Here is a 22,651-nt window from a genome sequence, read left to right as displayed (position 1 = left end):
GCAGGGACTGTCTCTATCTGTTGCCGACCTGTTCATCCCAAGCGCTTAGTACAGTGCTCTGCACATAGTAAGCGCTCAATAAATACTATTGAATGAATGAATGAATGAATTTCAAGCCCTTAGTCCAGTGCTCTGCACAGAGTAAGCGCTCAATACGATTGAATTAGTGAATGAATGAGGCTCCGTTTGGCCGCCTCTCCCTCAGCGTGACTATGGATCCAGCCATCCTTCTGACTGCCCCCGTGCCCGCTTGACCCTCGGCAGGTCCATAATAATAATAATGATGATGGTATTTGCTAAGCGCTTAACTATGTGCCAGGCACTGTCCCAAGCGCTGGGGTGGATGCAAGCAAATCGGGACAGGGACTATGTCCAATCTGATTTCCTTGCATCCACCCCAGTACTTAGTACAGTGTCTAGCACATAGCGCTTAACAAATACCAGAATTATTATTAATAATAATAATGGCATTTGTTAAGCGTTTTCTATGTGCAAAGCACTGTTATAAGTGCTGGGGAGGGTACAAGGTGATCAGGTTGTCCCACGTTGAAGGACATTTGCCCACCTGACAGTTGAGGGAACTGAGGCACAGAGAAGTGAAGTCACTTGCCCAAAGTCACACAGCTGACAAGTGGCAGAGCCAGGATTTATTATTTTTACGTGTCGTCCCATCTCTCGGCATATCCATGTGTCCGCCCCTCAAGGTGTCTGTGCATACGCTCGCCCCTCAAAGTGTCTGCCCACTCCTCAAAGTGTCCATGTGTCTCCTTGCCCCTCGGTGTGTCCGCACGTCTGCCCATCGCTCAGACTGTCCATCCGCCCTTCTGTGTGGACTGTGTCTTCTTTTTTCATTCAGTCGTATTTTTTGAGCACTTAGAGTTTGCGGAGCACTGTACTCCTTTCTCTATCCCTCCACCCAGGAGTGCAGGGCAGGGGCAATGAGCAGTGGACAGAGCCGGCAGGACTGACCGACTCTAGTCTCCCTGCGTTATCGTCATCATTCTGTGTGCTAAGCGTTTCCTATGCATCCAGCCTTGTTGTAAGCACTGGGGTAGAAGCAAGTCGGTCAGGTCAGACTCAGCCCCGTCCATCCGTTTCCCTCCCCTGCCTCCTGCCCACCACCCTTCGGCCACGGTGCTGCTTGCTTCCCAGGAGCTGGCAGAAAAATGTCTCGCTCAAGGAGCTGCAGCGTCGAGGCGTGTGCCTGTTGAAACTCCATGTGACCAGCCAGAGGACGGGGCTGTACGGCCGGCTGCTGGTGACCCTGGAGGGCCGGAAGCGGGGCTCTGGCTCGGGGCTGCCCGCCAACAGCTTCGGCCCCGGTACGTCTGACCTCGGCCCAAGTGTGGGCCGCCTCGAGAGGCCCTCATCGTGTTCTGACGGGGCCTGGATTTCTTTCGGGTTCTGTTCCTCACCCTTCGTGCCGCCCGCTTCCCGGCCCCCCGGGCGCTAAGATGCAGGTATCGGCCCGTAGTGGTCTGTGCTGCTTTCGGCGGGAACCTGAGTGGTTCTGTCAGAGCCCACCTCCAGCCACCCGGCCCACTAACTGAGGACTTTAATTCGAGCTGGGGCCATTGTGGGCTAGAGTCCAGCCCAGGGGATCCCTAGCCCTGGGGTCCGGCCCTGCGAGACCCCAGAAGGCCTGTGGCCTCGCCAGTGTTGGAGCAGCGAGGGTCTGTCCTGGGTGCCAGCTGGATGAGCTGCCCCATACTGGCCTTTAGAGATGCCCAAGGCTCGGGGGCACATGACCCCTACCCACAAGGAGCTAATGGTCATTAGACGGAGAAGCCTGGACCCTTTGGGAAGGAGGCAGGCAGCTAAGTGCCAGGCACCCAGGCAGGACTTACCAGGTCGCATGGACGCCGGGCCTCTGTCCTAGTCTCCAAGTCGCTGTGGGAGAGTTTGGGTGCGGGGGGGGTCTGTGTTTTCGAAGTTGTCAGGCTCTCTCCGCACAGAGATGGTGCTGGGGGTCTCTGGAGCAGCCGACTCCAAGGAGGTGGAGGTGGGTGTCTCCAAGGTGGCTGGCTAAGAGAGGAGGCAGTGGTGGGGGTTTCTGGGGTGGCCAACTCTGAGGAGACAGTGGCAGAATCTCCAGGGTGGCCGCCTCTGAGGAGACAAGCTTTGAGAGGAGATAGTGGTGGGGAGTGCTTGGGATAGGCGGTTCTGAGAGGAGATGGTGGTGGATTAATCCCGCCATCTTGGCCTACATTCTTTGGCCAGGGGCATCAGTGGAGCAAGGGGAGAGGGTGTCTGCCTGGGCCTTGGGGGCTCCCCTCTTCCGCCTGCCTGCTTTCTGTTTTGGGGTCTCGGCCCTTTGGTGCTTTTTACCTCCACTGCCTCACCTCCCCCCACCCCCTGCTGCCCTCCCGCCCTCTTCCTTTCTGTTTTTAACTGGGATCAATGCAAAGAGGATCCCCCGCGGCCAGTCTCCCACGGCCGGTCCCCCACGGCTGGGGTGTGGTTGGCCTGAGGCCTTGCTGGGGACCTCTTGGCCCGGCCCGGTTGACGGTGTATCCTTCTGCAGGCGACATCGTGGGTCTGTGCACCGCGGCGAGCGAGGATGCTGAGCAGGCCAGGGGGGTGGTGACCCGGCTCACCTCTGAGGCCGTCACTGTGGCATTTGAGGAACCACCAGGGGGCCAGCTGAGTTTGGACCCAGAGAGCACATTCAGCCTGCTCCGCCTGGCCAATGATGTCACATACAAGCGGCTAAAGAAGTAAGGGGAGAAACGGCTACCCCCTCCCTTCCCCCTCCTGCCCTGCTCAGACCCACCACCTTCCTCTGCCTGCCTTGTCCAGGCCCCATTCCTCCCCCTACCCACTCTGCTTGGACCCCCTCCCTCCCTCCTTCTGCTTGCCCTATCTGTACCCCTTCCTCCCCCTGCCTGCCCTGCCTGGATCTTTCCTTCTCATTCATTCATTCATTCATTCATTCATTCATTCATTCATTCATTCATTCATTCATTCATATTTATTGAGGGCTTACTATGTGCAGAGCACTATACTAATCGCTTAGAATATACAATTCGGCAACAATTGTCCCCACCTGTCCTACCCGGACTCCCTCCCTTCTCGGCCTGCCTTGCCTGGACCCCACCCCTCCATGCCCATGCCCAACTAGACCCCCACCCCTCCCCTGTCCATCCTCCTCCAACCTGCCCCGTCCACTTTGCTGTGGTCTCTTCTGGCAGGGCTTTAACCCGGTTGAACCAGTACCATTCCGGTCCCGCATCCTGCCTGATTGATGTTCTCTTCGGCTCATCTGAGCCCAGTGACCCCACTCAGAACCGTAAGTGTCTTCAGTCTTGGGCATGGCCGAGCCCGGGACCCCGCTCAGATATGCAGGTGTCTTCGATCTTTGGGCTTGGCTGGGAGTCGTCGTATGAGGTGGGGGATTGTAGGCAAAACAGCCGTCCCAGGTCAGCGCTGCTTTGGTCCGCCAGGCGCACTAATGATAATAAATTATTATCGTACTTGCTAAGCACTTACTATTTGCAGCGTGGCTCAGTGGAAAGAGCACGGGTTTGGGAGTCAGAGGTCATGGGTTCTAATCCCGACTCAGCCGCTCGTCAGCTATGTGACTTTGGGCAAGTCACTTAACTTCTCTGGGCCTCAGTTACCTCATCTGGAAAATGGGGATGAAGACTGTGAGCCTCACATGGGACAACCTGATGACCCTGTATCTACCCCAGCGCTTAGAACAGTGCTCTGCACAGAGTAAGCGCTTAACAAATACCAACATTATTATTATTATTATTCACCAAGCACTGTTCTAAGTGCTGGGGTAGGTACAAGTTAGGTTGGACACAATCCCCGTCCCACATAGGGCTAATACTCTTTATCCCCATTTTACAGATGAGATGCCTGAGGCCCAGAGAAGTGAAGTGAGTTGCCCGAGGTCACACAGCAGACATCTGGGGGAGCCAGGATTAGAACCCATGACCTTTTGACTCCTAGGCCCGTGCTCTATCCACTAAGCTAGGCTGCTTCTCCATGCTGCGATAGCAGTAGTCATGATAGCATTTACTGAAGGTTCCCTAGGCGCAGGGTACTGTGCTAAGTGTTCTGGAAGTACATACTAAATAAGCGAAACATTCCCTGCCCATAAGAGTAGAGAAGCAGCGTGGCTCAGTGGAAAGAGCCTGGGCTTTGGAGTCAGAGGTGATGAGTTCGAATCCCAGCTCTGCCACTTGTCAGCTGTGTGACTGTGGGCAAGTCACTTAACTTCTCTGTGCCTCAGTTCCCTCATCTGTAAAATGGGGATGAAAACTGTGAGCCCCACGTGGGACAACCTGATTCCCCTGTGTCTACCCCAGCGCTTAGAACAGTGCTCTGCACATAGTAAGCGCTTAACAAATACCAACATTATTATATTTATAAGGAGCTTCCACTGTAACGGGAGAAAGCTTGAGGTGATCGATACCAATAAGGGGGCGGCAGCGAGTCTCGGCTCTCTCCGCAGGCCCCACCGTGTTCTTCGACGAGGCCCTTGATGCATCCCAGAGGGAGGCCGTGACCTTTGCCCTGGCCCAGAGGGAAGTGGCTGTGATCCACGGTCCTCCGGGCACGGGGAAGACCACGGCTGTGGTCGAGGTAGTGCGACAGGCCGTTCGCCAAGGCCTCAAGGTGAGCTGCCCTGCAGGTCGGCGGGACCGCAGTGTGCTGAGCCGTGAGGCGAGCTGGGCCGCAGGCGGGCTGGGCTACAGGACTGCGAGTGCCACCAGGGTAGGGACCAGGCCTTCCCCTTTCGTGGCGCGCTCCCATGGGTTTGATGGTAACGATCGATCGATTGACCGACTGACTGACAGATGGACGAGGCCCTCCTCGTTTGTCCATCCCCAGAGGGAGGGGTGCTTCATGGTGCCCCTCCAGTTTGGCCCGGAGCTGTGGTTGGGCCTCCTGGCACCTCCCTCTTCCCTGTAGGTCCAGGAGCCCTGGGTTCCCTTTTCCCCCAGTAACCGCCTGGCAGCGCCTCCCTTGGCCGGCTGACCCTGGCCAGTGTCCTTGGAGCCCCGCGGGGTCCCGACTGACACAGAATTGCTGGGAACCTTGGTTCCCAGCCTCAGGAACTTCCCACCGACACTGCCCCTCGGAGCCTAGAGCTGGGCAAGGCCGTTACCAGGGGCACTCCGATGGATGAGCTGTCTCACCCCTTCCCTCCTCTCCCTGGTCCCCCTGCCCCTTTGGTCAGCAAGGTTCTGTAGCTGGGGGGATTCAATGGTGTATTTGGGCCCCGAAGTACTGCTCCCCCTCAGAGCCCCCGGTCCCCTTGGAGTTGCATGGGCACCGCTCATCCTCATCCCAGGGCCTGCATTTCTCCCAGGGAGCAACTTCCCTCGTGTGCTCCTCCTCCCCACGGCCGGTGAGGCCTCAGTCGCAGTCAGGATGAGGCTGATGGGAGGCGGCGGGGGGTGGCTGTGCTTGTCCGCAGGTGCTGTGCTGTGCCCCGTCCAACACCGCGGTGGACAACCTGGTAGAGCGCTTGGCCGGGCACCACGAGCGGGTGCTGCGCCTGGGCCACCCGGCCCGCCTGCTGGACTCCACCGTGCGGCACTCCCTCGACGCCGTCCTGGCTCGTGGCGACGGCGCCCAGCTTGTGGCGGACATCAGGAAGGATATCGACCGGGCTTTGGTGAGAGTTTGCAGCCAGGGAGGGAGGGTACACCGGGTGGGGCCCTAGTCCCGGGAAGCGTCATCCCCTAGTCTGCCAGAAGAAGTTGACTGCGTCATGTAGGCTGCATTTTCTCACTGATGGGAATCGAGTGCCCGCTGTGGGCAGAGTGCTGGGCCCCTTCTCTGGGCAGACTGCTGAAGTAGGTGCTTGGGAGAATACCATCTGTGAGAGACACAGTCCCTGCCCTAAGAGTGCTGGCCATCCCGTGGGGAGGCAGGTGGGCACTGGCGGTCTCTGTACAGTGGGACTAGGCGGGGAGGCCGGCGGGCACCACTGGTCTCTGTACAGGGGGAACAGGAGGGGAACTGCAGTTCTGGACGGCGGGTGGGGAGCAGCCAAGAGAAGTTGGCACTGGGGTGCTGATGGGCTGAACAAATCCTCACAGTGGGGGTGGGAGGCCCGCGGCTGACGGGACAAGGCCACTGGGGATCCGGTGGGGAGGGCCTCCTCCAGGAGGAGGAACAAGAGGAGAAGGTTTCAGGTGGGCTGGAAGCTGGGGAACGGTTCAGGGTAGGGTCCTACGTAGGGCCCTAAGGGCTTGAACTTCGTTTCTTTTCTAGGCCCAAACGCGGAAGACTCAAGACAAGGGGGAGAAGCAACACCTGCGGAGTGAAGTGAAGGTGCTGAGGAAAGAACTGAGGGAGCGGGAGGAGGCGGCCATGCTGGAAACCCTCACTAGGGCCAGCGTGGTGCTGGCCACAAACACGGGTGAGCTACGCGGGTAGCTTTGCCCGGAGCCGGCGGCTTCAGCGGCTCCATCCCCATCCCCAGGGGACACAGGCAGGCAGCGAGCGGGCGGGCCCCGGCCCAGGCAGGAAGCTCGGGGATGACCCAGGCAGGAGTCCGTCACCCCCAAATTTGTACCCACTCGCTGTATGCTGGAGACAGGTGGGGAGAAGGTCCTGGGGGCAGCAAGCCCTGGCCGGCCTCTGCTCGCCCCACCCAGGACTCCTGGCCTCCAGCCCTACCTTGGGTTCCTGGCCTCCCACCTAGCCCCTGGCCCTAGCCCGGGTGCCTGGCCTCCACCTGGCCCCTGGCCCCACCCCAAGCTCCTGCCCTGCCCCCTCCCCCCGGGTCTGGCCCTTGGCCCCACCCCAGGCTCCAGACCCCATCACCTGGCCCTCGGTCTCACCCCAGCTCCTGGCTCCCCTGCCTAGCCCTCGTTCCCACTCTGGGTTCCTGGCCCTCAGCCACCAGAATTTTTGTCCAGGCTAGAGTTCTAGGGGAGAAGAGGGGGTGGGGGAGCGAGCTGGCCAGTCACCCGGGATCCGGCTGCACTGGGCGGGGGGCTTTGCCCTTGGGCTTGAAACCTGGCCCCAAGTGAACCCAGCCTCCACCTTGGGCAGCCGGGAACCCCTCCGGGGGCACCCTCAGCCTCCCGGGAGCCCTGCTTGGCCTGCGGCCGTGACCGTCCCCAGTCTGGAATGTGGGGCGTCCCCTCCGGTCAGCCCTGCCCGTCTGACCCGCTCTGTGTCTGCAGGGGCTTCTGCCGACGGGCCGCTGAAGCTGCTGCCCGACGACTACTTCGACTTGGTGGTGATCGACGAGTGCGCGCAGGCCCTCGAGGCCGGCTGCTGGATCCCCCTGCTCAGGGCCCGCAAGTGCGTCCTGGCTGGAGACCACCAGCAGCTGCCCCCCACCATCCTCTCCCAAAAGTAAGACCCTGCCCGCTTGCTCTCCCATTCATGGCTGTCCCCCACCATCCTCTCCCACACCTAAGACACCACCCACTCACTATCCCTCTGACCGTCTTGTCTGTCGGCACAAGGAGCAGCAGTACAGTAGAAGTGACACCAGCATCGATGGCGATCTTAATAGTAATAGTACTCATTCATTCAGTCGCATTTATTGAGCACTTACTGTGTGCAGAGCACTGTACTAAGCATTTGGAAAGTACAGTTCGGCTATAAATAGAGATAATCCCTACCCAACAACGGGCTCACAGTCTAGAAGGGAGGGAGACAGACAAAACAAAACAAGTAGGCATCAATAGCATCAATGTAAATAGAGATAGATACACATCATTAATGAAATAAATAGAAATATATGTACACAAGGGCTGTGGGCGGGAAGGGGGGTAGAGCAGAGGGAGGGAGTCGGGGCGATGGGGAGGGGAGGAAGAGCAGAGGAAAAGGGGAAAGGCCTCCTGGAGGAGGTGAGCTGTCAGTAGGGCATTGAAGGGGAGGCGGTGTGCTCGTTTTGGGCCCGGGCGGCCTGCAGGCCGGAGTCAGGCCCGGCACGCCCCCGAGGTGCTAACGGCGCACCAAGACGCTGAGTAACTAAGTGGGCACGCGCACAGGAAAAGGGGAAGAGGGGTTCGCGCGTGCCCAGCGGACTTCGAAGGGGGAGTGGGAGGGGAAGAGGAGGAAGAGGCGGGGAGTGAGGGAAGCAGGAGCAGCGCTCACCAGTAGTGGTAACAGCAGTGGCAGGGCTAGTTGTGGTTGGCGTGGTGCCCAGTAGTGGGCTTTGGGAAGAAAAACATTTACCACTCAAGCAGTCACAATAAATAGAGCAGACATGTATACCGGTTTGCTGAGGAGGCTGTAAGTCAGTCCCCAAGTGCCAGAGTTGGCCGAGGTGACTCTAGGGGGTTGGGGAATTAATCGGGGAAAGCTGGTTGGAGGAGGTGAGGTTTAAGGAGGAATCTGGTTGTGGAGAGGTCTGCGGGCTGTCCGAGGTGGGAAGGGAGGAACGGAGGGCGATCCACGCCAGGGGGAGAGTGGAGAGCGAGGCCCAGCTAGAAAGTTGTCATTGGCTTGGGAGGACTAACACGCGGAGTGGGAATTAGTAGGAGAAGAGAGCAGATGGGGAAGACGGGGCAGAGCCTCGGGGCCGATGGGGGGGGAGGGGGTCTTGGCTTGACGAGGAGGGACCGGGGGAGCCAGCGGATGGCGTGGAGGAGCGATATGGGCTGAGCGACATTTTGGCAAGATGATCTCGGCTGCGGCAATCAATCGATCAGTGGTATTGATTGATCTCTTGCTGTGTGCAGTGCACTGAATTGAGCACTTGGGCAGGTATGATATGACTGACTTGGTAGGCACATTCCCCGCTCACCAGGAGCCTGCAGTCTAGAGACGATGGCAGCGTGAGGTAGAGATTGGAGGAACGAGAGGCTGGAGGCAGGAATCCTCCTTTCCTCCCATGGGTCCATGTTCTTTGGGCCCGGATCACGTCTCCTACCTCTGCCATCCTCTCCCCAGTGGGCCCGGTTTGCTCCCTCATGTCCACGGCAGGCCGGCTCTCAGTAACCACTATGGACTTGTTGTACCTGTTTTTCTCCTCCTGTTCCCACTGAAAGTATGCCATTGTAAACATACTTACATCCAGCCGGCCAGCCATCCATCTACGGATGCGAGCCTCTACAGTGGGATCGTAAATTCCTCGAGGGCAGGGATGGCACCTCAGATGTTTAATGAGCGGTCCCAGGCCCGGCACCGGGCTCTGCGCAAAATCCCTGCTCAGCGGAGACTCCCAGTTCTGTCGGATGGGGGCCGTGTTCTCGGAAGAGCCGCGTCTGGTCCCAAGAGTGCATCTGCCCCACATGTGCTCGTAGCCACCCGACAGTTCCCCCAGCCCCTGGCCAGGCTGTTGTCCCAGGCAGTGTTGGCTGCTTTCCCAGTGTGTTCCCAGCCGAACGGAGCCAAGTCGAGCACAGTCGAGCACCTTTGCAGAGTGAGGAATTCCCCCTCCCACCATCCTGCCATCCGTACTGCTTGGCCTGACCTGTGCCCACCTGTCCTCTTGAGCGAGTTATCTACCCCTATGGTCTCAAATTCCTCTCCTACAATTCTCTCCTTGACCCCTCCAATCTGGTTTCCACCCCCTTCGCTCCACAGAAGCCACTCTCTCAAAGGTTACCAGTGATCTCCATCTTCTCAAATCCAACGACCTGCATGCCATCCTAATAATAATAATAATAATAATGCTGTATTTGTTAAGCACTTACTATGTGCCAAGCACTTTTCTAAGCATTGGGGTCAATACAAGGTAATTAGGTTGTCCCACATGGGGCTTAAAGTCTTAATCCCCATTTTCCAGATGAGATAACTGAGGCACAGAGAAGTTGTGACTTGTCCAAAGTCACACAGCTGACAAGTGGCGGAGTCGGGATTAGAACCCACGACTTCTGACTCCCAAGCCCCTGCTATTTCCGCTAAATCACGCTGCTTCTCAATCCCCTTGGACCTCTCATTTCCCTTTGTTACTGTCAACCACCCCCTTCTCCAGGAAACATTATTCAACCTCGGTTTCACCGACATTGTCCTCACCTGGTGGTTGTTTTATTTCTGTGGCTGCTCCTTGTCAGTCTCTTTCATGGGCTCCTCCTCTGCTTCCCTCTCCCTAACTGTGGGTGGGTCCCTCCAGGCTCAGTTCTGGGACCCTTTCTATTTTCCATCTACACCCACTCTTTGGAGAACTTATTCACTCTCATGGCTTCAGCTACCACCTCTGTGCAGATGATTTCCAAATCTCCATCTCCAGCCCTGATCTCTCTCCCTGCAGTTTCACATTTCCTCTTGTCTTCGTCCCTACCTGGATGTCCTCCCCTCACCTCAAATTGAATATGTCTAAAACGGAACTCCCTATCTTCCCACCCAAACCTGTCCTACCCCTGACTTTCCCATCAGTGTAGATGGCACCACCATCCTTCCTGTCTCACAAGCCCGTAACCTTGGCGTTATCCTTGACTCCTCTTTCTCATTCAACACGCATATTCAATCCATCCTTAAGTCCTGTCCATTCAGCTTTCACAGTATTGCTAAAATTTCCTGTCCATCCAAACTCCTACCCCATTAACCCAAGGACTTATGCTACCCAACCTCCTTGCTGACCTCCTAGCCTCCTGTCTCTCTCCACTCCAGTTAATGCTTCACTCTGCTGCCCAGATCTTTTTTCTACAAAAATGTTCAGTTATTCATTCAGTCATATTTGCAGCGTGGCTTAGTGGAAAGAGCACAGGCTTGGGAGTCTGGTCAGGGGTTCTAATCCAGGCTCTGCCGCCTGTCAGCTGTGTGACCTTGGGCAAGTCACTTAACTTCTCTGCGCCTCAGTTACCTCATCTGTAAAATGGGGAGGAAGACTATGAGCCCTACTTGGGACAACCTGATTACCTTGTATCCCCCCCACAGTGCTTAGAACAGTGCTTGGCACGTAGTAAGCACTTAACAAATACCAACATTCTTCTTCTTCTTATTGAATGCTTAGTGAGTGCAGAACCTGTACTAAGCACTTGGAAAGTACAATTCAGCATCAAAGAGAGACAATCCCTGTCCACAACGAGCTCACAGCCTAGAAGCGGGGAGACAGACATCAAAACAAGTAAATGGGCATCAATTTCATCAATGTAAATACATAGAATTACAGATACGTACATACATAAACAAGTGCTGTGGGGCAGGGAGGTGGGGTAGAGCAAAGGGGGCAAGTCAGGGCGATGGGGAGGGGAAGCTGAGGAAAAGGGGGGCTTACACTGGGAAGGCTTCCTGGAGGAGGTGAGCCTTCAGTAGGGCTTTGAAGGGTGGGAAGTGTGATTCTTCTATGTTATGTCTTTGTTTCCCCACTCCTCAAGTACCCCCAGTGGTTGTTCATCCACCTCCGCATCAAAATGGAAGTTCTTCACTATTGGCTTTCAAGCACTTGATCACCTTGCCCCCCTCTTACTTCACCTTGTTACTCTCCTACTACAACCCACCTGCACACTTTGCTCTTCTGATGCTAACCTTCTCACTGTATCTCGATCTCATCTCTCTCGTCACTGACCTCTCGCCCTGGCCTCTGTCCCGGGACACCGTCCCTCCTTCATATCTGACGCAATTACTTACTCTCCCAACCTTCAAAGCTTATTGAATAGGCATCTCCTCCAAGAGGCCTTCCCTGACTAAGTCCTCTTTTTTATTCTCCTACTCTCTTCTGTGTCACCCTGACTTGCTCCCTTTATTCATCCTGCCTCCCAGCCCCAAAGCACTCATTCATTCAATCATTTCATTCAGTCATATTTATTACATATCTGTATATATCTGTATACGTATTTCATATACATATCTGTAATTTACTTATTTATATTAATGTCCATCTCCCCCTCTAGACGGTAAGCTCATTGTGGGCAGGGAATATGTCTGTTGTATTGTTATATTGTCCTCTTTAGAGCACTTAGTACAGCGTGCTGCACACAGTAAGCGCTCAGTAAAGACGATTGACTGCCCGACTGACTGACTCCCCCGCTCCCCCTCTCCTTCCCACCCCCATTCTCCCCTCCTGTGTCAATGCAGGGCAGCCACACAGGGCCTGGCAGTCAGTCTGATGGAGCGCCTCGTGGAGGAGCGGGGCGAGAGCGTGGTACGCATGCTCACCGTGCAGTACCGCATGCACCAGGCCATCATGCAGTGGGCCTCCCAGGAGATGTACGATGGCCGGCTCACTGCACACCCGTCCGTCGCCGGTCATCTCCTGAGGTAAGTGGCCTGGCAGGGATGGGGCTAGCAGCCAGGCCCTTTAGCGAGAGGAGCCAGCCCTTCCCCAGTCCTCCGACCCCTTTGGGATACATGTCCAAGCTGGGGGGGCCCCCAAGCATGCAGGAGGAAATTGTCAGGCATTTCATCCAGAAGCTTTCCAAACTGGCGGTCCCCTGCTCTGCTCACCCCAGGGCCCTCCCAAAGGGAGAGCTGAGCTGCCCTACACGGCACTTTGGCTACTTGGATGGAGCACGGCCAGTCACAGGGATGGGGCTGGGCTGGGGGTGGACGCCGGGCCAGGTGGGCAAGTGTCACCGCTTAGCACAGTGCTCTGCATATAGCACAAACTCAGTGGGTAGGCCCCCGACCAGTTGACTGGGGAGGCCCTTAAGAAGCTGCTTTTCTGCTGAGAAGCTGTCAGGGCAGAGGGGCTGCTGGGATGAGACAGAGGCGGGAGCTGCCTGGGTTTAGGTTTGGGGCGAGGGCCTGGCTAGAGATCATCCGCTGTCCCCATGGTCAGTCGAGGGGCTGTAGTCCCTCTGCTGAGGCTTGAACCAAGAACGTAGCAGTTCTCCCATCAAGTCAGAGACCGGGCCCGGGTGGGCGTTGTGGCAGAGAAGATGTCTGTTATTTGGTTTTATTATTGTTCTCTCCCAAGTGCTTAGTACAGTCCTCTGCACACAGTAAGTGATCATTAAATACAAGTGACTAATGGACTGGCTGAGCTGCCAGCTCACGTCCTGCTGCCTGGGGTCGGGCCTGGGCTCCCCATACTCCCCCGGCCTCCTTGGCTCCCCTGGTTCCTCACGCTTCTCCAGGCTCTGCAACTGCCCGTGGGGTGCAGGACTGGCCGGCTGAGACTCGAACGTTTCCCGGGCCCCTGGGGGTTCGACTGGGGCTGTGGGTTGAGGGCGGCCACCCCCGGGTGAACTCGGGCATGCTAGAGTCGAGTCCCGGCAGTAAGAAGCCGTGGGGTTAAGGCTGGGCGCCTGACCCCGAAAGCGAGGGGTCATCCTCTTCTTCCCAGCCTGAGGGGATGGGTGGCTGGGTCCAGGCACGAAAGTGCAGTCTTCCCCGACGCCCTTCAGGGACCTGCCCGGCGTGGCCTCCACCGAGGAGACGGGGACCCCGCTGCTGCTAATAGACACTGCAGGCTGTGGCCTGCTGGAGCTGGAACAGGAAGATGAGCAGTCCAAAGGAAATCAAGGTACTGGCTGACCACCCGGGGTCAGGGGGTGGGGGACAGGGTTGACATTCTGGACAAGTGCATGGCCATTGTTTATGGTTTGCAAGTGAGGGACTTGGGGAAGCTGGCTCCATGGTCAGAGATCAGGCGGGCTGGAGGGGCAGTCAGTTTGACCCTCTGCCCCCCACCAAGTCCCCGATCTCATCCCCCGTTGCCAGAGCTCTGGTCAGGTGTCAAGCCTTCCTGGGTCCACCGTTTCAGTCCCTCTTGGGCCTGGGACTCGGGCTTGGCCTTCTAGCCCTCTAACAGATTGAACTGTGTCTAACCCAGCCCTCAGCCTAGTGCTTGGCACATAGGAGGCGCTTTGCAAATGCCTCAAGCGATCTGCCGCCTCCTCTCCTCAGCCAGCCCTGGAACACGGGTGGAGTGGGTTTCAAGAGAGAAAGGAGAGTTGTTTTATGCCGGGTTGGATTGACGAGCCCAGCGAGTCCGCTTGTCATGGAGACCGGGTGGGGACAACGCACAGGCAGGTGAATGATCGGGGCCGGTGATGGAGGTTTGGGGGCCACCAGCCCGGAGATGAAGTCCAGAATGTTTCCAGGAGCAGGGAGCTGTTCCTTGGGGGCAGAAGCAGCCAGGGCCACTCAATCTATTAATGGTATTTATTAAACTCTTACTTTGAACAGAGCACCGTTCTAAGCGCTCAGGAGTGTACAATATACTGGAATTGGTTTCCTGTCCTTAAGGAGCTTACAGTCTAGAGGGGGAGACAGACAGTATAAGTAAATTATGAATATGGACTTAAGTACAGTAGGACCAAGAGTGGATGAATATATACCACCCAAAAGGAACAAATCCAAAAGGAACAGATGATGCAGAAGGAGCGGGAACTGGGGAAAAGAGGGCTTAATTGGGGAAGGGTGCATGGAGGTTTGGCCTTGCAGGCTTTGAAGGTGGGGAGAGGGGTGATCTGGCATATTCAGAGAGGGAGGAGTTCCAGGCCAGAAGGAGAATGAGGGAAAGGGATCCTCAGCGAGATAGATGAGATCCAAGTGCCGAGAGCAAGTTGGTGCTAGAGGAGTGAAGTGCATGGGCTGGGCTGGAGGAAGTAATCAGTGAGATGAGGTAGAGGCAGGTGAGCTGAGTGTTTTAAAGCTGATGGTGAGGAGCTTCTGTTGGCTGCAGAAGAAGTGAACGGGCAACCGCTGGAGGTTCTTGAGGAGCAGGGGGACGTGGACTGAATGTTTTTGTAGAAAAGGGATCAGGTAGCAGAGTGAAGAATTATCTGTAGTTGGGAGAGACAGGAGGCAGGGAGGTTGGCGAGGAAGCTAATGCAGGAGTCAAGGACAGAGTAGAAACTGCATGGCTTAGTGGAAAGAGCCCGGGCTTGGGAGTCAGAGGTCGTGGGTTCTGATCCTGCCTTTGCCACTTGTGAGCTGTGTGACTTTGGGGAAGTCACTTCACTTCTCTGTGCCTCAGTTACCTCATCTGGAAAATGGGGATTAAAACTGTTAGCCCCATGTGGGACAACCTGATTACCATGTCTCTATACCAGTGCTTAGAACAATGCTTGGCACATAGCGCTTAGCGAATACCATTATTATTATCATTATAATGAAGCGGAAATGACGTAGTGGATGGAGCACAGGCCTGGGAGTCAGGAGTCATGGGTTCTAATCCTGCTTCTGCCACTTGTCTACTGTGTGACCGTGGGCAAGACACTTAACTTCTTTGTGCCTCCATTACCTCATCTGTCAAATGGAGATTAAGACTGTGAGCCCCACGTGGGACAACCTGATTACCTTGTATCTACCCCAGAGCTTAGAACAGTGCTTGGCGCATAGTATGCGCTTAACAAACACCATTATTATTATTATTATTATTATTATTATCATCATGGCTTGAACAGGGAAATAATGAGTAGAGGCGGCAGGGTGCAATGACACCGATGCATCACAAGGTGGCGCCCTTGTGAGCCGTTGGAGGAGAAGAGCACTGAACGAATCCATCAGTGATATTTCTTGCAGAATAATAATAATAATAATGGCATTTGTTAAGCGCTTACTATGTGCAGAGCACTGTCCTAAGCGCTGGAGAGGATACAAGGTGATGAGGTTGTCCCACGTGGGGGCTCACAGTCTTAACCCCCATTTTACAGGTGAGGTAACTAAGGCCCAGAGAACTTAAGTGACGTGCCCAGAGTCACACAGCTGACAAGCGGTGGAGCCGGCAGTTGAACCCATGACCTCTGAGTCCCCAGCCCATGCTCTTTCCACTGAGCCATGCTGCGTACTTACTGTGTGCAGAGCACGGTAATAATCATAATAATTATTATGGTATCTGGTAAGTGCTTACTATGTGCCAGGCACTGTACTAAGCGCTGGGAAGAGTGATGAGACAGAGTTGGTAGATACTTTCCCTGACCACCAGGAGCTTGCAGTCTGGAAATGGAGGCAGATAATATAAATAATTTATGGATCAATAAATCAGGGAGTTGTATTTGAGAACTTTCTGTGTACAGAGCCTTTACTAAGCACTTTGGAGAGTACGTTATAAAAGTTAGTGGATACATTACCTGCCCACCAGGAGCTTACAGTTTATCAGTCAATCCCCTTGAGACTGTAAGCTCACTGTGGACAGGGAATGGGTCTGTTTATTGTTATACTGTGCTCTCCCAAGTGCTTAGTACAGTGCTCTGCGCACAGTAAGTGCTCAATAAATGTGATTGAATGAATGAACGGATGAATGAATCAGTAGGATTCATTAGAGAAGCAGTGTAGCACAGTGGAAAGAGCCCAGGCTTGGGAGTCATAGGTCATGGGTTCGAATCCCGGCTCTGCCACTTGTCAGCTGTGTGACTGTGGGCAAGTCACTTAACTTCTCTGTGCCTCAGTTACCTCATCTGTAAAATGGGGATTAACTGTGAGCCTCACGTGGGACAACCTGATTACCCTGTATCTACCCCAGCGTTTAGAACAGTGCTCTGCACATAGTAAGCACTTAACAAATACCAACATTATTATTATTAGGATTTATTGAGTACTTGCTGTGTGTAGATCATTTTATTAATCATTTGGGGCATACAATGCTATTGATGCCTGCCTACTTGTTTTGTTTTCTTGTCTGTCTCTCCCTTCAATACTGTGAGCCCGTTATTGGGTAGGAATTGTCTCTATCTGTTACCGATTGTGCTTTCCAAGCACTTAGTACAGTGCTGGGCACACAGTAAGCGCTCAATTAATGTGATCGAATGAATGAATGAACAATCGAATGAATGAATATAACAGAGTTGGCAGACACGTTCCCTATCCACAAGGAGCTTCCAGTTTAGAAAGGGTGACAGACATTAATATAAAAATAATTTACAGATAGGTACAGAAGTGCTGTGGGTTTGAGGGTGGGTTGAATATTAAGTACTTTAAGGGGACAGACCCCGGTGCCAGGTGGCTCAGACAGTCCAGCCAGGGAGCTGGGCAGGGGGATTGACGTTCCCTCAGCAATTTGGGGAGGGCCTGGGTGAGGGGGAGGACAGGATGGACAAGTCACCACCAACCAGGGGAGAGTGCAAGTGGGGAGAATCCCAGAAAAAGGGCCGTCTTTTGATGACTGGACAGATCTGGTCCCAGCTCTTACTGATTCAGGCAAGTGGCCTGGCCACCAACCCCCTCAGCTATCCCCAAGGCCCCCTCCTGATGCACCCACTCTCCCATCTCTGAGCTGCCCTCATCCAGCCCCCAGCCAAACGGGACCCAACTGTCAGCTCCCTCCCTCCTCACCACCCTGTCTTCACTGCCCCTACTGATCTCTCATCTCCGCCACCCCGTTCTCCCTCTGTCCCTTGGCCACTGAAGTACATATCTCCAACCACTTGGATCCTTCCCCCACCTACACGGCACCCCTGACTCTATCCTTATACTCTGTCACTTTCCTACCTGTAATTCCTTTTAACTTCCATCTCCCTGACTAGATTATAAGCCCCTTGTGGGGGGATCTTTTCTGCCTACTCTATTGTCTTCTCCCAAGCACTGAGTCCAGTGCTCTGCACGTGATATGGGCTCAGTAAACCCTACTGATGGACTGAGTTTGCCCCTCTTGTTCCCACTCGGTCGGACCGTCTCGGCTGGGATCTCTAGCGACGCTCTCGCTCAGGTTGACATTGCTCCCGCCTCTCCCCCCGCCACAGGGGAGGTCCGCCTTGTCGGTCTACATGTCCAGGCGCTGGTGGAGGCTGGTGTTCGAGCAGCTGACATCGCCGTCATCGCCCCGTACAATCTCCAGGTGAGGCTTCCCTTCCCCTTTCCCCCTGCAATGCCCATCTCTTCCTCATTGGAAGCTGGAAGGGGCCTCCCTGGGCTTTCCCAGCCTAGAGGAGGCGGGCGCCCTCGTTGCGCCCACCCAGACTACCAGCTTATTCTGCCTGGTGGCCATAGGCACAGATAACCCCAGAGCTGCGGGTCTGGCCCGTGGCGGGTGGCAGCTGACCATCGTTGCCCTCCGGGCCGGGTATTTGGGGTTCCAGGTGGATCTGCTCAGGCAGGACCTCATGCCGAAACACCCCGAGCTGGAAGTGAAGTCCGTGGATGGCTTTCAGGGAAGAGAGAAGGAGGCTGTCGTGCTGTCCTTCGTCAGGTCTAATAGAAAAGGTTGGTGGCAAGGGCAGACTGAGGTGGGGGCCGAGCCTCCCGGGGACTCCTGGGTCTGACTTTCCCCACCTCTGGGGCAGCCTCCTGGTGGGTCTTCCCCAGAACCCATCAGAGCATAATCTCCTCGAGGGCAAGGGCTGCGTCTTTCACCTATATTGTACCCTTTTGTGCACCCAGCCGAGCTGCCTAGTTTCTGGAGTTGGATTCTGCCTGTCTGTCCCCCAGACCTGGCTACCGGGGTCACGACCCCTCACCGCACCTTACTTGAGGGTGGTGTGGGGTGGGTCTGACCCCCAGTGCTTGGGCCAGAATTGCCCACCCTCTGGGGCTCCCGGTTCCCCCGCCCTCAGTTCACTCTGCCCTTTCCCTCCACCCTGGCAGGGGAAGTGGGTTTTCTGTCCGAAGCCCGGCGGATCAACGTGGCAGTGACTCGGGCCCGGAGACACGTCGCGGTGGTCTGCGACTCCCGCACCGTTGGCACCCACCCCTTCCTGAAGAGACTGGTGGACCACCTGTCGGCCCACGGGGAGGTCCGCTCGGCCTTCGAGTACCTCGACGACTTGGTGCCTGGGAACTATGCTGGAGACGGCCGGCAGGGCCGAGTCCCGGGCCCCACCGCCCCAACTCCCCCGGGGGCCCCGGCCTCCAGCAGGGCACGGCAAGGGGGTGGCCCGAGAGCCGTCCCCACCCGGAGACCCCGCAGGGGGAATCCTCTGGCCCAGACGCCCCAGAGCACGGGTCCCGGGTCCACGAGCCACGCACCCGGCGGCCTGGTGGTGGGGGATGCCGCAGAGGCTGAAGCGGAGGTGAGGGAGGCCTTGGGGAGGTGGCGGGCAACCGTGCTGAAGTTCCTGGAGAGCCGCGAGAGCCGCCTGGAGTTTCCCCCGTCCCTCAGCTCCCATGACCGGCTGCTGCTCCATCAAATCGCCCAAGAGCTGGGCCTGAGGCATGAGAGTCAAGGACAAGGGAGGAAGAGGTTCCTCACCATCAGCCGCATAGAGCCCCCAGCTGAGCCTCATGCTGAGACCCCAGCTGAGACCTCCGCTGAGTCTGCTGTGTCCCCCGCTGAGTCTGCTGTGTCCTCAGATGATCCCGTGCTCCCTTCCGCCAGGGAGCGGTTCCCACCTGGATCTCCACCTCCTGGGGAGCAGCCCCCACCCGGACCATCACCTGTCGGAAAGCAATCCTTGCCTGAGCCTCCACCCGCCGGGGAGTGTCCCCCACCCGGGCCTTCACTCCTTGGAGAGCAGCCCCCGCCTGGGCCTCCACCTGCCGGGGAGCGTCCCCCACACGGGCCTTCAACTCCCGGGGAGTGCCCCCTACCAGGACCTCCACCCGCAGAGGAGCGGCCCCAGCCCGGCCCTCCCCTAGCCAGCCCCCGGGACCCCGTGAACCTGAAAGCCCTGCACCTGGAGAGGATGAGGAGACGAGCCGCTCTGCAGGAAACCGTCAAACTGCTGCCTCCTGGGACTTTGAGGCCCCTGGTGGCAGCAGGCCAGGAGAAAAAGGGAGCCCGAGGTAAATGGTGCACCTGGTGGGCTGGGGGCCAGCGGAGCGGCTCTGCCCGCAGAGCCAGGGACCGGGGGCGCAGCCGGGAGCTCAGAGCTGGGGTGGCGGGAGGGGGGCGCAGGAGCCTTGGGCACAGGTGGGCGCTCAGAGCTGGGGTCTTGAGCTGGGGACGTGGTGCCGGGGCTTAGCTGCAGGCTCAGAGCTGGGGGCCCGGCTGACTTAGCTGGGAAGAGCCTGAGGCTCCCGGTGGCGAAATCTATGAGTAGAGGGCTATTGAACAGACACTGTCATACCTTGTGTGGCCCACGCCCATCTCAGCTTGAACTGTGGTGGCCGTCTTGCCGGCACCCCTAGTAGTCTTCTTCCAAAAGCTGGTCCCATTGGCCAACAGTTTTCTGGGGTTCAAGAAAGAGAGTTATCCTCCCAGCTTTCCACGGGCCATTTTGGAATCTTCGGCCCCTCCCTGCCCTGCCCATCCCCTCATCCCCCGGGTCTGCCCTGGCCCAGCCCGGCCTCCCCAGCCCACGCCCTGGGACTCTTGTTCCGGCATCCTCTCCCCTTTTGTGACGCATTGGGAGCCTGGGGTTTTGCACCTCCTGGCAGGCCGGGCCCCACTGGAGCGATGCCACGCTGGTCTGCTCCGCCGGGTAGATGGGACCCGTCCTGTCTCTCCGGTCGGATGATCTCTGGCCACTCCGGGGCAGACGCTCTCTATCCTGCCTCCTCTGGGCGGATGCTCGCTGTCCTGCTCCCCCGGTTGGATGCTGACTGTCCTGCGCACCAGGGTGGGGATCTCTGTCCCGCTTCCCCACGCGGATGCTGCCGGCTGCTCCTCTGGGCGGGTGCTTGCCGCCCTTGGCTCTGGCGTTCCTGTGAGGAATTGGCAGAGTCTGTGCCTCCATAGGGTTTTGGCCCTTCCGGCTGACTGTCAAGTGGGCCTGCTCCCAGCAGGTCTTGGAGCTGGGCCTGGGGCTGGGCCTGGGGGCTGACTTGGGGGTGACGTGCAGGTGGTCTTAACTCTGAGCTAGCCTCTCCTTTGGACGGGGTAGGCCTGGGTCACACCAGTCCGGTGAGGGACTGCAGAGTTCCTCTGGCTCCAGATTCAGGACAAGGGAAGACAGTCAATCAGTCCATATGTCCATCAACCCAACAGTCCATCCACCCACCTGTCGACCTGTCATCTGTCCGTCAATCCAACAGCCGATCCATCCTCTGTCTGTCCATCCACCTGTCTGTTTCTCCCCCTCGCCTCCCCTTCACTCCCTCCTTTTCTCCCTGCAATGGACTCTGTCTGAGCACTTTTACTCTCAGTCCAGTCCAGTCCACTCCGGTCTGTCCGGGGGCCCCGACCCCGCCACTTTTGGCTCTCGGTGTCAGCCGGACTCAGCGCTCGGTGTCTGCTGGCTCCGGCTGGTCTTGTGCCAGCACGGGGACTTGTCTTGACCCAATTCCAGCTGTGGATTGGGCAAGAAATATTGTCCTTTGGCTGCCCTGCTTTTCCTCCTCCAGCACCCAGGTGCCCTCAACCCCTTGCCCTCCTGCCCTCCCTCCCTCCCCCGCCTCTGCTTCCCCTTTGTTTCCTCTTGAGCTGCCACCTCCTCTGCCCCCTACCCCCTGAGTCAAGCCCCCTGGGGCGCCCTTCCTCCGCCCCGCTCCCCTGCCCCCCCACACCCTGAGCGAAGCCTCCCAGGCTGGCCTTTCTTATAACCTCGCCAGAACTGTGCTGCATCTGGACCTTTCAGGGTTGCTCTCTGCCCTCGTGAAACTGTCCTCCCTTCCCCCCCCCACACTTTCCCCTCCCCATTTCCCCCTTCTCCAGACAGGACAGGCTGGGGTACACCAGGCCCCAGCAGGGAAAGGTTGCCAGGGTGAGAGTGAGTGTGGTCCTGGGGTGAAGAGAGTGGGCACCAGCGAAGTCCTTCTCCAAACTCGGGTTCGTTTTCAACTCATGGACGTTGGGGCTTTTTCAGGGCGAACGGAAAAGGCAGGAGCAGTGGCGGCCAGCCCGGGGGAAGAAGACTTTGACGAGTTGGTTGCTGCTGCCATGAAGGCGGACAGGACGTGTGCATTCCCCAAGTGCCGAGCCAGCACTGCCACCTTGGGTTTCCTCTGCCTGCACTGTAATCGTCGCTACTGCCCCGCACACCACGTCCCAGAGGTATGGCCCAGAGACAGAGGTCACATGGCCTGGAGACCCCACCTGGCCAGCTGGTCTCTCAGTGTGGCCTGGCACGGTGGCCCGGCCCACCGACTTGGCACAGCCACCTCGGGACCCAGAGGCCCCGGGGCTCAGTCCGGGAAGGGTGGGGGCGGTCAGTCCAAGAGCCACCCAGCTGGCCGGTTTCTGGGGTGGTTCCTGTTGGTGGCCACGTAGGTGGGAGATTTGGTTGTTCTCGACTGCAGGCTGTCGGTGGGGGCGGGGGCAGAGCGACACGGCTGCCTCGGCCACCTCAGGAGCACAGGGCAGCCCCGACCCTGCGGCCCCTCGGGACCGTGGACCCTTGGGACTGGGCCCTGAGGAAACCTTATGTGGGTTTGCACTTGGGCCCACCCAGACCCTCTCTAGTGAGAGAGAATGCGGAAGCCAAGAAAAATGATCCGGTGTTGACTGGGCTCTTCTCCTTGGCTGTGGCAACAGCAGCCAGGCTTGGGGCAGAGAGGGTCCGGGCCCCTGGTCTGGGCGGAGCCTCCCTGTCGCATCAGGGGACGAGCCTCTGGGACCTCAGCCTGGTAGTGTGGCTGCCCCAAATCCAGTGGTGCCAACTAGCCAGCCTCCCTTCCTTCTTCCCTCCCGCTCCCGGCGGGCTCGGGTCCTCAGCTCCCCAATGGAGTATGATCACCCTCTCCCAGAGGCTCCCGGGTCCTCTCCAGTGGGGTGATGCCCAGGCCAGGGGGTGAGTGTTTGCTTGTCCCGGCAGGTGCACGGTTGCGGGGAGAGGGCCCGAGCCTGTGCCCGCCGCAGGGCCAGCAGAGAGGCAGCCGCCGCCACCTCCGGCAGCGGCCCCAAGGCCCGGGGTCTGGACTCCACCCAGCGGGCCTGCCTCCAGAGGAAACTGGACAAGAAGCTCAGTGCATTGACTGACCAGAGGAAGACCAAGAAATGGGACAAAGAGAAATGAGAAGACAAGAAACATCCCCTTCCCCTGCCCAGGCAGTGCCCTTTGTGGAGAAAATGAGAGACGCC

The 22,651-nt window shown here is 57.4% G+C and overlaps 1 protein-coding gene across 1 annotated transcript in view; it reads left to right on the top strand.

Moving 5' to 3' along the window:
• Nucleotides 1–22,651, top strand: part of IGHMBP2 (immunoglobulin mu DNA binding protein 2) — a 24,744-nt gene extending 2,093 nt beyond the window's left edge. The window contains exons 2-15 of the mRNA XM_029060461.2: nucleotides 1,153–1,322; nucleotides 2,525–2,717; nucleotides 3,192–3,289; nucleotides 4,463–4,626; nucleotides 5,432–5,632; nucleotides 6,235–6,382; nucleotides 7,155–7,329; nucleotides 11,947–12,129; nucleotides 13,218–13,336; nucleotides 17,499–17,593; nucleotides 17,835–17,958; nucleotides 18,340–19,476; nucleotides 21,438–21,625; nucleotides 22,386–22,651. Coding sequence (XP_028916294.1) covers nucleotides 1,153–1,322; nucleotides 2,525–2,717; nucleotides 3,192–3,289; nucleotides 4,463–4,626; nucleotides 5,432–5,632; nucleotides 6,235–6,382; nucleotides 7,155–7,329; nucleotides 11,947–12,129; nucleotides 13,218–13,336; nucleotides 17,499–17,593; nucleotides 17,835–17,958; nucleotides 18,340–19,476; nucleotides 21,438–21,625; nucleotides 22,386–22,586 — 3,196 coding nt within the window. The 3' untranslated portion in view covers nucleotides 22,587–22,651. The remainder of the gene's footprint in view (nucleotides 1–1,152; nucleotides 1,323–2,524; nucleotides 2,718–3,191; nucleotides 3,290–4,462; nucleotides 4,627–5,431; nucleotides 5,633–6,234; nucleotides 6,383–7,154; nucleotides 7,330–11,946; nucleotides 12,130–13,217; nucleotides 13,337–17,498; nucleotides 17,594–17,834; nucleotides 17,959–18,339; nucleotides 19,477–21,437; nucleotides 21,626–22,385) is intronic.

The sequence above is a fragment of the Ornithorhynchus anatinus genome, chromosome 3 (assembly GCF_004115215.2).
Source record: "Ornithorhynchus anatinus isolate Pmale09 chromosome 3, mOrnAna1.pri.v4, whole genome shotgun sequence".
In the NCBI taxonomy this organism is placed as follows: domain Eukaryota; kingdom Metazoa; phylum Chordata; class Mammalia; order Monotremata; family Ornithorhynchidae; genus Ornithorhynchus; species Ornithorhynchus anatinus.
This window is presented reverse-complemented; position numbering and strand designations above follow the sequence as displayed.